The sequence below is a fragment of the Pelecanus crispus genome, chromosome 12 (assembly GCF_030463565.1).
Source record: "Pelecanus crispus isolate bPelCri1 chromosome 12, bPelCri1.pri, whole genome shotgun sequence".
NCBI lineage: Eukaryota > Metazoa > Chordata > Aves > Pelecaniformes > Pelecanidae > Pelecanus > Pelecanus crispus.
Window position 1 is genome coordinate 16,338,475 of NC_134654.1, and position 15,357 is coordinate 16,353,831.

The following is a 15,357-nucleotide window of genomic DNA, read 5'->3' on the forward strand; positions in this document are numbered from 1 at the left end:
GAGGCACTTTCTTAAGGAATTTAGCAATGGTAAAAATTTCCTCTTAACAATGCAATAACCATCTTGTTTAATAAACTTTTCTTTCCTATTGCTTACGTATGTCCCCACAGTCCTGGAATAGAGTTATTGCCTGGCAAAAAGAACATAGTCCCAAGTGTCCTGGTTTCAGCTGGGATAGAGTTAATTTTCTTCCTAGTAGCTGGCATAGTGTTGTGTTTTGGATTTAATAGGAGAAGAATGTTGATACACTGACAGTTTAGCTGATGCTAAGTACTGCTTATGCTAGTCAAGGACTTTTCAGCTTCCCATGCTCTGCCAGGTGCACAAGAAACTGGGAGGGGGCACAGCCAGAATAGTTGATCCAAACTGACCAAAGGGCTCTTCCATACCATATGATGTCATGCTCAGTATATAAACTGTGGGGGGGGGTGGCCTGGGAGCAACGATTGCTGCTCGGGAACTGTCTGGGTATTGGTCGGTGGGTGGTGAGCTATTGCATTGTGCATCCCTTGCTTTGCATATTATTATTATTATTATTATTATTATTATTATTATTATTATTATATTGTTATTATTGTAATTATAATTTTACTTTATTTCAATTATTAAACTGTTCTTATCTTAACCCAGGAGTGTTTCTCACTTTTACTCCTCCGATTCTCTCCCCCATCCCATCAGGGTAGGGGGAGTGAGCAAGAGGCTGCGTGGTGCTTAGTTGCTGGCTGGGGCTAAACCATGACACCAAGTGAGCATACAGCTAATGTGTTCTCTGAGAACATTATTTTCTTGCTGATGACTTCAATCCATGTCTAATAGACTGACTACAGGATTAGAAAGTGCATCATATTCATCAGGGCGCTGGAAACAATTGATTAGATATTATCCAGTAAACGGAGACTATATCAGCATTGAAACTATGTCCCCACTCCTATTTGTGCTTGTGTGGCAAGGACCCTGGGGTAACATCTCTTTGCAAATTCCTCGGACAGAACCTGTATCTAATCTCCATTTTACATGGAGGTATGGACATGCTGAAATAAGCCTAGTCATATGTATGGAATTTGTGTTCAGTGCCAAAGCAGAAGTATTAACTGACTGCTTGTATGAACTGTGTGAAATTAAGTACCACACATTTATCTGATGGGCTTGTGCAGAATCAGTACATCTTCTTACTGCTTTTTCCATCTGGTCAGTCAGGAACAGATCGTAATGATTTTGGCAAATGAGAAGTCACCTTGAACTCCACTACCCATCATTCAGCAAAATAAGGGATAAACTGAAATGACCAAAGATAATTTCAGATGTCTTTTGCATAATGGAGTTTGAGGACAAGATCAGAGAACAGACTCTAGTAAGGAGAAATAACTTGTGCAATTTATATTCTGGGACCAATTCAGCAGAAGTTTCTTAGTAGTTCTTCACTCCTGCAATATATTTGAGTCATGTTTTTCTCTGGTTTCTCTCCTTTTTGTTTGTGGTGATTGTTGGCTTCTATGGAAGATGCAAGAAATAATTAATTAACAGAATGTGAATAAAAAGGTCTCCCCATTCCCTGAAAGGCAGCTGAGGTTGTATGCTGCTCTGTTCCCCAGCATTCCCACTCATTCCAGTCCAGCTCTACATTCTGGGCAGTGGGAGATGACCACTGAAAAATGGACAATGACCCATGGTTACTGGGATTACCTTTGAAAGTCAGTCCACATTTTCCTCACCACCATCCTGCAGCCACATGCCATTTTATGCCTCTGATACATCATGCATTCTGGGCACAATATGCAGTTATTTGCAGAGGAACATGGAGGAAATCAAGCTCACCCAGTGCATAGTTCATACAACAGAGATGGGAACATCATCTAGCAGTGTCATTTCTCTTGGTTTCTAAGTTCTCTTTGCTACAGCCTCAAAGCAACCATGGCTTTTTACAGACAATGCAACATCTTAAAATTCTGCCAGTGTCTCTCTGATTAATTCAGCAGGAGAGGGCTCAACTCTACAGCATTTCCTCATCTACCGATGAGAAGCATCAGTGGTTTCACAGTGTTCTGACCAGAGTGCCACATTGCTCCAGCCACTGGCAGGGCTGGTAGCATGGCACAGAACTGCCAACAATTCACTAGCCTGTACAATGTTGGCACAATAAGCTCAGGAAGGCAGCAGGCATCTCTGTGGAGAAAGGTTCTTCCTTTGCAGTTCTAATCTCTCTTCTTGGACACATACCAAGCAAGAACTGCTTCATGAGCCAGGCTTGTTGGGCCAGTCCAAACCCTTTGTATTTCTATGAGAACCAGTGGACTTATGGGTCAGGCTCAGAAAGGTTTGCCTGCTCCATTCAGACCAGGCTCTTGCATAAAAACTTGAGAATGTGCCACCCTGGGGCAAACTGGCAGAGAGCTCTGCACCTGAGGAACCAGGAGCACTGCCTGCACTGACAGACTGCCAGAGGAACATGTTTCCTGCTACATCGTGTATCCTGAAAAGGATATACAGCCTGTGGTTGGCATGTCACCCACATGGAGGTTAGGGCACTGCAGTTCCCTCTATGCATTGGGGATTGCAATTACAGCTGGCCTCTTAGTGGACATATGGATTTACTCTGCTTTATGCATGCACTCAACTACTTTGTAATCTATGAAGGAAAGAAAGTCACTCTAAGTTGAGGGAGACTGTCATTTCATTGTTAGTGCTTTGCAAGCTTTCTACAAGTACAGGGCTCAGAAGCAGTTTCAGGATTTCTAAAGCTGGAAACTTGTGTTGTAGAGATTAGACCTCAAGTCTTCCTGAAGTGTCTTGCTCTGCCTCTGTTCTTGGAAGACACTTTCTGTTTCAAAGTGTGTTTACATGAGGCACAGAAACTTGCATGTACAAGGACAAGAGCAGATGATACCCAAGACAAAAAAAAGTGAATTTATGGCAAAGTTTTAAACAAAGCTCAAGTGGCAAAAGGGATGTGCTCCATATTTGCATATGAGTCTGCACATATGTTGTGTGAATTTTGCAAGACATTTCAACAGATGCCTTTTAAAACATTCACCCAGAGAAAGCAAACAATGTCACCTAAGAAAAGCTGATACAGCGAAGCCTTCTGCTGCTCAGCTTCAGCTCAGTGTAGCTTCAGTCCTCTGTCAAAGCACACAGTGCTCCCACAGCACTGCCTTCTGCTCAGCCATTTGAAGGCTCATACAGTGTCTTCTCCAATTCTGATGCAAGTTCTTACAAAGGACCACATTCCTCAGGAAAATCTGGTAGTAGTTGATGACATTTCATAGCCTTCTGTACCAAGACTTAGCACCTCCTGAGCCATGCTGGAAGTGACACATTGTTATAGCAGGCAAAGAACTGATATTCACAGACTCAAATTAAAATTTATAACATAAATCTTCAGTATTTGAGGGGGGAACTATCTGTGTTTTCACACTTATTTTTTTTATGTTACAAACACTGTTATTAATAGTCTTTTGCATCTCATGAAGAATCTCAAAGAGGTTTATACATTTCCAGGTCAGATCCTTCGTGGTGTAAATCGACATCTCTCCAGTGAATGGCTGCCCTCACTTATACAAGCTGGAGATGTGGGGTTTTAAATTCAGTCAGTGATAAAAAACCTCTGCATATCAGGTTGGTGCTAGGATTAGGTCTTTTAGGGGCTCACGGCTGAGAACTGATCAGCAGTCTGAAGGGGTAAGGTGCAAAGAGGATGAGGTACACCAGCACATTGCAAGATGCCCTTAAATGCTACAATATATACACAGAGCATAATAACCTACCTGAATCGTATCACCCAGGGGCTATTAACATGGAGATGCTTCTGAATACACCAAGTGCTTAACTGAACATAGCATAGTTACACACTACAACACGGGGTGTGAAGAATAATGTTGCCAATTAAAATCAAAGGAAAAACTACAGAAAGTAGAATTTCATTTAGCAGTCACAGCAAAAGATACATTCACTTCACCCTGAGTTTGCTGTTTTTTCATGGGGATACAGAAAACAACACATGGCTCTGGCACCAGAGCAGCCAGCATGTAGAACTGTGCAGAACTGGGACTAGGACTCATTCTTGCTGAATTTGAGACTGTGCAATTGAAAACTGTCAGCCTGTTAACTCCTTCCACCTCTGCAAGTGCCTCATGCTCAAAGCTTGCCATTGCATGGAGAGGAAGTTGGTTCAAAAAGGAAAATGCATCAGCAGATTTGGTCCTGGCAGCAGACAAGCAAAGGTGAGCACGCCAAAACTAGCTCTAGCTGCTGAGATAAACAAGTCATCCATCCTGAATGGGCTATGTGTGACTGTCTCCTCTCAGCCCTTTGGGACTAGAGTGAGGCACAAACCCCCAGACAGGCTGAAGGCAGTGCAGGGACCACCACAACCTTCTGGTGGAGTCATAGTGAGCTCCACACTGACAGCACTTCTATCAGCGCAAATGGCAAAAACCCCCGTTGTCTCAGCAGTTTTATTTGCTCTGATTTTTATAATGCTGTGATTTTGCCTCCAGAACTTTCAGTCTTTTTCACCAGTCTCACATTCACTAGGAATAAAGATTCTGCTTCCTCTTGCTTACGGTTCAAGATCTTCTGCTTCTGTAAGAGGAACCCGAGGCCAGTGTCAGAGGTATTCAGCTCATGTTGGCCTGTATTGTCACAGAGAGAAGCTCCTCAGGTTCCTCCCTCAGGTGAGGTTGGAGACAGTTACACAGCTGAGTTTTACTCCACGAACTTTGGTGTTTTATTTCTGATAATCACTTGTTGGGTGGAACATGGGCCATGTCATGGGTGGCATAACAGTATTCATCTGCAAGTTAAGGCCTCCATACTCAGCAGATGGGCTGCACCTCAAGTTGGGAGGCTGTTTTAGACCTGCCATACTAAGACCATGAAAAGAGTGATTTCTTTGTCCAAACACATAATGTATTAGTCTGAAAAGGAAAAAACAGCTGCTTCAGTGCTGAGTGCTTTAAAGGAAGTTGCCATTGAAGTCCTTTATCTGTTCTCAGCCCCAGGGTTGTTTCTCTGCCTTCTACATCACTGACTAAAGGAAGGTCAGCACACGTCATCAGAGGCTAGTCACATTGCTTAAGTCCAACCACAGCCCCAGCAAACAAATACAACCCCTGCACAGAGGTTGGCAAATTCTCAGGTCAAGACAGGTAAATGGCAATCCTGATTCCATTAACAACTTTGTTCAATCTGCTTTGTAATTGTGTAACTGAGCTGTATTGCCAACACAACAATCTGTGTACTTTGCTTTGCAAAGTTGGTGCGCAAAGCATCTGAATCATCCCCACCACAAATGGCTATTTGTATATATCAAAAAGCTGGCACTGTGTTGTCCAGTCCTGTCAGATTACCTGGTTCATCTCTCTTCCCACTTTCATAAAAGCCCTGCTGCTTTGCAGAAAGAACAATGTACATAATGTGTCTATTTGTTCTGTAGGTTATATTCTAGAGATCTGATTATCTTCTATTTTCTCACATATATTTCTACTGGGAATAAATCTAATTTAAACAGTCCTTAATTGTTATGATTTTGTAAATAGTGTCTTAAACACAATAGACACAAAACTCTCAACAAATTTGCTGGAGGAGATGTGACAGTATAGGGAATCGTTTTCGTATCTTCTGGGATTGTCCTCAATTGAAGCTTCTGGTCTGGTGTTAGAAAATTGATGCAAGAATTCTTTTAGCAACATATCCCCCAAAGCCCTATTACTGTGTGGGAAGGAAGATGCCCTGGAATTTTGGAAATGAACAAAAGAAGGAAGTAAAAGAAAGAAAAGAAAAAAAGAAAAAAGATAAAGAAGAAGGAAGGAAGGAAGGAAGGAAGGAAGGAAGGAAGGAAGGAAGGAAGGAAGGAAGGAAGGAAGGAAGGAAGGAAGGAAGGAAGAGCAAAGATGGATGGATGGAAGAAAAGAAGAAAGAGAAAGAGAAAAAAGGGAAGGAAGGAAGGAAGGAAGGAAGGAAGGAAGGAAGGAAGGAAGGAAGGAAGGAAGGAAGGAAGGAAGGAAGGAAGGAAGGAAGGAAGGAAGGAAGAGCAAAGATGGATGGATGGAAGAAAAGAAGAAAGAGAAAGAGAAAAAAGGGAAGGAAGGAAGGAAGGAAGGAAGGAAGGAAGGAAGGAAGGAAGGAAGGAAGGAAGGAAGGAAGGAAGGAAGGAAGGAAGGAAGGTAAAAAAAGACACACATACATGTATATGTATATAGGAATTTGTTTAAAGTTCACATAAAATGAAATTTGCCTCCATCAGAGCAAACCCGGACATCATCTATGGAAAAATACTGGGCCAAATTAAAAACTTGAAGTGAAGCCATTTGTTGCTTATCATGGTTTACCACGTATTTTTTGTGATGATTATCAAACGCAGTGAACTGACATAAAAATGATGATCTGAACTTCCTACAAACTGTATTATTTAGCAATGTGCTTGTTATTTATATAGATGTAAAAAATGTTTATACAAGACTGTTTTGGTTAGCATAATTAAATATGCACTAAATATAATGAGATGAAACTTCAGTAGCAGTAAAAAATAAATGAATAAGCTTTACAGAAACTAAGTCCAAGCAGTCAACATATATTTCTGTTATAGCTAATGCTACACTGCCTCAGTTCTGTTTTGTGCCCCTATCTTTTTTTTTTTTCATATTTTAATGTTTTTATAGGAAAATACTTTTATGTGCTTATTTTGTATAAAGACTGAATAGCTAAGCAAGATAAATTAATGCATCAAAACATTTATCTGCATTTCATATGTAAAACTTATTTGTGCTTAGAAACTAGTACTTGAGCACTCATATTTACCTTTTACATACAAAATCACTACATTTCCAAAAACTGCTGTAGAGTTCTTCATTTGCAGCTAAAATCTGCAGCTGATGTAAAACTACAGTCTAGAGCTAAGGAAACCCACACCAAACTTCTGATTTCAGTGGAAATGAAGTCTGAAGTCCATCACTGAAAGCAGAATTTAGGCTGAGGTTCCTAAAGGACTGTAGATATCTCTATAATGGGACATTCAGTGTCCTAGAAGTGAATTAGGTGCATAAATAGACCAACACCAGGAAGAAAATCAACAGACTTCTTTAAGATGTAGGATACTCACAGTCACACTGGCTAATTCAGAGCCCTCAACAACAGCAGGAATTAAATCCTGGTATTGCAGACAATGGGTTGACAGTCACTTGGCTGTGGTCATTTTTCTTGATCTCCATTGGAAATTGTTTTTCCCAACATATCACATTTTCCAAAACCAGGACAGACATACATTTCACCCCTCTGCAAACCCTCTGTGCCAGCCAGGCAGGGGTTAAAGGGATTTTCTTCTCGCTCTGTGTTAACTGTGCTATGAACAGCACTATGCTAATTAAGCAATAGCAGTCTGACAGAACAGATTATATGCAATCCCACCATTAATTAATAGTTATTCCTTCCTGCATTGGAAGAGTTCCATGTAATCTCATCAGTGATCTCACGGATGCACAACCAACTTTGCATTAAGAACCTGTGCACCAAGAGTGGCAAACTCCAAGCCAGTTTAAAACAGAGGGTCTTGGGGTTTTAACCCTGGGAACCCGAAGTTGAAGCTGAACAGCTCAGAGAGCTAGGGTTGAATGTGCTTTTTCTTTTTTTGCTGGTTCAAAGGGAACATAGATTGTCCTTACCCTTTTAAATTTGTTTCTTTTCAGGAAAAAAACTGCCACAGTAATACAAAGCCGTGCTTGCATATGGTGCTGATAGACATAACCTGCATTCATAGAGAGCCTGTCACAGTGGCATCTGCAGGGAGCAGGGCAGAGGCAACTGGGTAGCATCAGTCCATGGAAAGAGATGTTTACTATCCTCTGCCTTTCTCAGCTGAACAAAGACAATGTTGCTGATAGGTTACAGTGGGTTGTCCCTATAACGCTGTTTGGTGCAATGGCTGCTGCATCTGAATCACTTCCACACACTATGATCCTGTTATGAGTCCCAAGACCTTTGGGGAAATCAATGGATTGGTGCCATTTGTTCTACTTTTGCAGAGGACTAGCCAGTAGATGAAGGGGAAAGGGGAGCACAGGAAACTTGTCTTTCATCCCTCCTCCATGAGGAGGTCTCTTGCAGAGCCCCGGGCCACATGTCTGCCACAGCCGGGTTGTGGAAAACCTCTGCTGCCCAGTCCTAGGGTTGTACGAGTTTGGAGACTCATTGTAATGGGAATTATGGGAGAAGGTAAGAAACCTGTAAAGTTCCTATGATTGTAGGAGATGGGAGAGGGAGATCACCAGCCCACAGCAGCTGAGTTCTCATCCTGACAGGTATTCCAGCTTGCAACAGCTCATGCTTCCCTTCACATATACCAGGTCAAGTGCATCCTTGCTGAGTGAGGCAGCCCTTGGGGAGGCTGTGGGGAGCTCCACCAGGCATGGGAGAGATTTCTGGCTGTTCAGGCTGAAGCATTGATTGTTTGGTGACAAATAATCTACCGCCACTGCCCTGCTTGCTCTGTGCTGGTAGCCTGAGAACCTTTCTCTGTTTTACTTCAGTTAAGATTGAACTGAACTCAGACCATGTGCGACACAAGGCATGTCTTGAGCCTCACACTGTCTTCTTTCCCTTCTTCTGCTCCTTTCAGATGGTGTCACTGCATGGTGGGTGCTAGAGACAAGCTAAGGGACAGAGCTCATGAACATGGTTCTCAGAAAGACAGCTCATGTCCACCTACAAATTTGCATAATCACACAGAAAATGTACACCATGTCCTACCCAGGAAGGGAATTAAATTAAACCTGTGGTGTTGCTGAACTATCTCAGAATTTCAGCAGTAATTATGAATACTGTGAGCTCTTTTGATGCTTTATTTGAAAGGTCCAAATATCTTTTTAGACTCACCAAGCAATGGCTCACCAGCAACAACACACATGAATATCATGCACAAAAGCATCCATGACCATATGGGTAACTTAGGAAAAAAAATATAACTCTGAATCATACAGTTATTTGTAGTCAAATCATTCAAGTAATTTTGTACAACCAAACTGCTAATCTGGGGCCAAGGAAATCAAAAGGAGGAGGGAACTAGGGCAGAGGAAGCCAGGAGGGCTGGAGGCACAGGGCTGAGCAGAGAGAGGCAGGGCTTCTGGCCATGGAGGAGGTGAAGAAATGTCTCCAGGCAGGGATGAGGTGGTAGAAACAAAGGGGAAAACAAAGGAGTATCTTTGAACAGCATCTGAACTCTTGAAACTGGCTAAAGGATGACATGGGGCATCCCCAAGTTTATTAGGTCAAGAGGGCCAGATAGAGAGGTGCCAATAAATGTGCTGAAACGTACAGAGGTAAGACAATTGTGTTTTTTCAGAGCTCAGCAAGAGCATTGTCAAAAGGGGTATTAACGCATATGAAGCTGCTCGGGTACAAAACCCAAACCCAGGGAAGCTTTGGAGGAACTCTAGAAAGGCTGCTCTCATCCTTAGAGGGATCACCAGACAGGTTATATGGTGGTGACAGGCTGCTCCAGACATCTCCTGAGGTTTCACTTCTGAGGTTATGGGGATATGTCAGTGCTGGTCTGCCCCGTGGTGGATGTAGGGACATGAAAGGTGCTCTGGGTTTCATAAGTTCCTAAGGTCAGAGAAATGTCATGTTGCCACAATAAAATTAAGGGGGTTTGGAAGGCTATGAGAGCAACCACTGGAACTGGTTTAGAACGAGGCATTTCTGTCTATGAAAGTGGGCACAGGGAGTCCTGAATCTGTTAATAGTTTTTACCTATCCTGCATACTAGAAAGTAGAGAGACATTGTGCAGTGAATCACAGGCTTCAGTAGGTTATCCCAACAAAACCCATGCAAGTATGGGCTGGACAGCTTGGATTTAGCTGTGAACCTAATCTCTGGCCACATATTGTCATGCAAAAATCATGTCAGCTTAGGAGCCCTTGCCTCATGTTCACTGTTCTTCTATCCTATCTTAGAAATATGTACCAGCAGCACTGTAAGTTTAGTAGCTGGCTGACAAGATGGACTTTTTTTTTGGTTATCATTTTTACTGGTTTGGCCAGTTAAATCTGACAGCACCTTGCTGATGTGGAAGGGAGAAAGGAACAATCAGACATGGGGAAACACAAGGTTGATGAGTAAAATTATAAAAGACTGGGCCATATTTCATTGTGTGCACTATTTAAAAATATGGTCCTATGTTTAATGTTAATGGAAACCATCATTCATGCATCATTGCCATAGCAACATTTCTATTAACATTAATCATACTTTGACACCAGTAAATGTTACTGGCTGGCAGAGGAAAGTTACAACATGTGTAATTTTGCTCTTTGTTTTCTCTTACCATGTGTAGGTGTCTGGGTGGCACTGTTTAGTATCAGGTGATTATAATTTTGTTCTTGGTCATCTGAAATTCACAGAAAAAAAAAAAAATCCCTTTAAGAAACAGCTTAGCATACCCACTGATCTGCAGATGATAATTACAGCTCACAGCATTCACAGGAAATCTCAGCATGATTAAAGAAAGGAGAAGAAAATGCTTAAGAAAGCATAAGATTCTGTTATGTAGTTCACTTAAAATTCCAGATGCAAGAGGAACATGATATGGGAAACTGCTGTCCTTCTGCTGAGCCTGCAAATTAGAGTTATCTGCAAAGGTAAGAAGCATGCCCAGACAGGAACAAACCACAGCTGGTGTACCGACATCAGTGGTGTGTTCCTGGGGACTGCTGGAACATCATATCCCCTACTCCACTGCTCCATTTCTATCCAGCATGGAGGTTTTCAGGACATTAGCCCCAGCTACATGAAAAACATACTCTCCCACTGTGACTGCAACCATAACAACAATGTCCTGTGTGAGTACAGGGAAAGATCAAATAAAAGGCCTCATAAATGCAGGAGGTAGAGTTAAATAGCTGTACATGGACTGTCCCTCCCCTGAGAAGTGACAATCCTGTAAGACCTGATGCATTCAGTATTAAATGCACTATGTTGCAAAGCAGGAGCAACAATCAATGGCAGAATGACTGCTATCATTTTGGTTAGTAACTACACTTCGGGTTGGAAAACAACTTTCTCTCTCACTGTAATAAACCCATCAGATAAGTGACTGCTGATAAACTTCTATCATCTTTAGTTTCCAGACAAGCTGTCAATAAGGAATGAACTCTTTGTTGGATCTTTACAACCCGTTATGCAACTGTAGCAATGTAGGGTGAGAAGAGATTTCAAGAAAGCTTCTTGTATCTCATGCTCTCCTGGTGCAGGATGGACTAGTCTGATGTCTAGTCTGCTATTCTTAAAAACCTATCATTGATATTTACTTTCTTCCTAGAAGATCTGTTTCATTAGGTCTTTCTTACTGCTTTTTAGGCCAGTTCCTTCTTTCCTGTCTACCAGGGACAGGGAGGAAATCCCCCTTATTTCTGCAATAGCTCTTCATGACAAAGCTGTTACTATGTGTTCTCTTAACTTTATTCTTCAGGTTAAACAATGGCATTTCCTTTATGTTTCCCTACAAAACTTGCTTTGCTTTGCCTTTGATTATTGTCATTCTAGCATACCATGCTGTCATGGTTTAGCCCCAGCCAGCAACCAAGCACCACACAGCCGCTCGCTCACTCCCCCTATCCTGATGGGATGGGGAAGAGAGTCGGAGGAGTAAGTGTGAGAAAAACTCCTGCGTTGAGATAGGAACAGATAAATAATTGAAATAAAGTAAAATAGTAATGATAACAATAACAATATAATAATGATAATGATAATGATGATGATGATGATGATGATGATGATAATAATAATAATAATAATAATAATAATAATAATAATAAACAAAGCAAGTGATGCACAATGCAATTGCTCACCACCCACCAACCGATACCCAGACAGTTCCCGAGCAGCGATCGCTGCTCCCCGGCCAACCCCCCACAGTTTATACACTGAGCATGACGTCATATGGTATGGAATAGCCTTTTGGTCAGTTTGGATCAACTATTCTGGCTGTGCCCCCTCCCAGTTTCTTGTGCACCTGGCAGAGCATGGGAGGCTGCAAAGTCCTTGACTAGCATGAGCAGTACTTAGCAACAGCTAAAACATCAGTGTGTTATCAGCATTCTTCTCCTACTAAATCCAAAACACAGCACTGTGCCTGCTACTAGGAAGAAAATTAACTCTATCCCAGCTGAAACCAGGACACACACTCTCTCCAATTGAGGTAGATCCTTCTCAAGTCTGGAATACAGTCTGGGACATGTTTCTGAAAAGAGACCTTTACCAGTACAGAGTGGAGTGTCTGGATTTTTCCCAGTCATCTACTCTTGTTCACACAAACTTGCACGATATTTTTCTTTTCCTTGTTCATGTAAAGTTTGTGATACTTTTTATGATTCCTTATTGCTTTTCCAAAGAACTGCTACCTGTCCAATTGTTCTTCAACATATGCCAGGTTTTTTATTATTGCTGTTTCAGTCCAATGTGTCCAATGTGTAGCATTTTTCTCCATTTAATCAATTTATTTTCATTCTATTTCTCCAATCTGTCAAGAACATTTTAAATTCTAATCCCATCCTCTAATAGACTTGCAGTCATCCAAGCTTCATATCATCTGCAAATTTAATAAGCAAATTCCTTTTCCACCAGTAACAAAAAGACTAAATGCAGAACCACATCAGTTCATCCTTCTACTGAAATTTAGTTACCTTTTATGGTTAGTCAGCCATTATGACATCTACCCTATAGAGGTTCATTAAGAACATGCTTCTCAAATTAGTCTCATGTTACTTTCCCAGAAACTACTGAAAATCTTGCTAAGGTCATGATCCTTAATAGAAGTTATTTCTCCCTGGTCACAAAACACAGTAAAAAATAAAAATAAGATTAGCTTGACATGATTTGTTTCTGAGAGGTCCATGCTGGCTGCTACTTTATCGCACTGGAAACTCATCTCCCTGCACAGCATGCTGAATGCCTGTGCAGAGCAAGGATTAAAATCAGAGGTTATTTATTTGGTTGACAACAGACTGGACACATTAGCTTAGTTACTTCTCCATCTGGAAAATAAGCACTCATTATATACACAGACAGACGAAAATATAGAAAGGATATTAGCCTGGCTACCTGTATGTGATGAGCAAACCCTAAAAGGGGACCAGGTTCACATAGACACCTAAAGTGCCCTTGAATAAGTGGCCTACAGGTCACCTAATTTAGAATTTTTATTTGGATCCTCAACCGCTGGTTACTTTTAGCAAGTAAAATTCCTGCAGTAACTAATTCTGTGGCTTTACTTCAGTTTCTGTTCCTCCATATAGTCTAATTTCACTGTACCATGAAAACTGGCCCAGAGGATGGGTGGGACAAATAAAAAACTGGATATTTCTGGAATCGCTGTAACCATCCAGAGCGATTTTCAGAGATATGGGATCAGATGGGACACTTTTCTTCTAGTTTCCAGCAAGTATGATACAGAATCCCACTCACCAATTTCTGCATTAGGTTTTAACTGTTTCTGGAGTTCAAACAGACCTTTTCAGTAATATGATTTTGAAAGACTTCATGTGATGATAAGTCTAATACATGCCTAAAAGAAATAGATGCAGTATTTTTAGTCTTCACTACCAAAAACCACAGTATACTTTAGGTCTTAACTGAATCATCTGGCTTCAACTCCTATTAGATCTTTCATATTTTTTGGTGGGACTAACAAAAAAATTTATTACTAGAAAACTCTTCCACATGTAGAAACTTCTAGATCATGAGGCCTGTCAATCATCAATTTGATTATTCTCTTAGATAATCTAAATATTCTGTGCTTCTGAAAAGCTGTGGGGCGAAGGTCTGGCCAGTATGTATAGATTTAATCAGATTCAGTTCATGACATTGTCAAGCAGAAATGTGTTTTGAATATTACTGTTAGACTGGTGTTTAGTCATTATAGCCAGCAACAGGGCTGCTGGGACTGCCAGACACATGGTTTTGGAGCAGTCTGCTCTATGTAAAATTTTTAGGGTTTTTTGTTGCGAAGGCAGCTGTTTTGTACAGTGTACATTAGGGATGTCTTTGTCCTGAAAACAACTGTTTCTCCCTTATGGCTGGTTTTCTGTTATCAAGTTCATAAAATCACAGAATCACTGAGGCTGGAGGCACCTCTGGAGATCATCTAATCCAACCCCCTGCTCAAAGCAGGGTCAGCTAGAGCAGGTTGCCCAGGACCATGTTCATTAGGGTTTTGAATATCTCCAAGGATGGAGACTCCAAATCCACTTTGTAAATCCTCTTCCAGTGTTCAACCACTCTCACAGTAAGAAAGTTTTCTCTTACGTTTAAGTGGAATTTTCTGTACTACAATTTGTAATTTCCAGCCTGGCTGCATCAAAGCTAATTTACAAATTAAATCACAGAAAATATCCAAACATCCAAACTGTTTGTCTTCTTCTCAACTAATGTTGCTTACACACTATAGGGGCTGACAGATTAAAGGTTACACAGAGATGGAGACACTTGTGTGTGTGAAATGCAAGCATTTAAAACAGTAGCAGACATAACTTGAACACATTAATTGTTCCAGAAGGGAAACAACAGAGGTTTATCTCTCCTGAAAACACAGAGTACTCCAGTGCAGTCACTTACTCTCACAACCTCACTCCTAGGTGAAATTGTGTCTTCACTGAGGACAATTACACATGATTCTACATGAATAGGAACTATTGTCTTCTGATTCTGATCAGGTTTCCTTTTCACCCCAAATACTATGTCTTTCCCCTTCCCTTCCCTTCCCTTCCCTTCCCTTCCCTTCCCTTCCCTTCCCTTCCCTTCCCTTCCCTTCCCTTCCCTTCCCTTCCCTTCCCTTCCCTTCCCTTCCCTTCCCTTCCCTTCCCTTCCCTTCCCTTCCCTTCCCTTCCCTTCCCTTCCCTTCCCTTCCCTTCCCTTCCCTTCCCTTCCCTTCCCTTCCCTTCCCTTCCCTTCCCTTCCCTTCCCTTCCCTTCCCCTCATGTGCTTTGAGGCTACCACTTAAGAAATGGCATCCAAAATAGTTAGACCCTGAATTATTGGCATTTCCATGTGGCTGAGCTAATCAGGCACCTGAATGCAGCACTGGGCTTCATTTACCACTCCTGTAGCCTATTGTAAACATTTTCTAAGCAATAAAATGCTTTAAAATGATGGCCAAGCCTTCCTGCACCTCTTCAGGTTTAACAAGATAATGCTGTTAATTGTGAAGTGCCAGTTAGGCAGAAGCATATCTATTGTAGAGACAAGGATCTGAGTTCAAAGCTATTTACTAGGAAACTCTATTAGGGAAATAAAAGATTCACAGTGCTCTGAATTGCCAGACCACAATATGAAATTTCTGAGCACAGCTGGAGGAGTGATCAGATACA

The 15,357-nt window shown here is 41.5% G+C and overlaps 1 protein-coding gene across 1 annotated transcript in view; it reads right to left on the reverse strand.

Annotated features, from left to right (window-relative positions):
- SHISA6 (shisa family member 6) overlaps positions 1-15,357 on the reverse strand; it is a 280,377-nt gene that overhangs the window by 13,484 nt on the left and 251,536 nt on the right. The window contains exon 4 of the mRNA XM_075720227.1: positions 10,320-10,382. Coding sequence (XP_075576342.1) covers positions 10,320-10,382 — 63 coding nt within the window. The remainder of the gene's footprint in view (positions 1-10,319; positions 10,383-15,357) is intronic.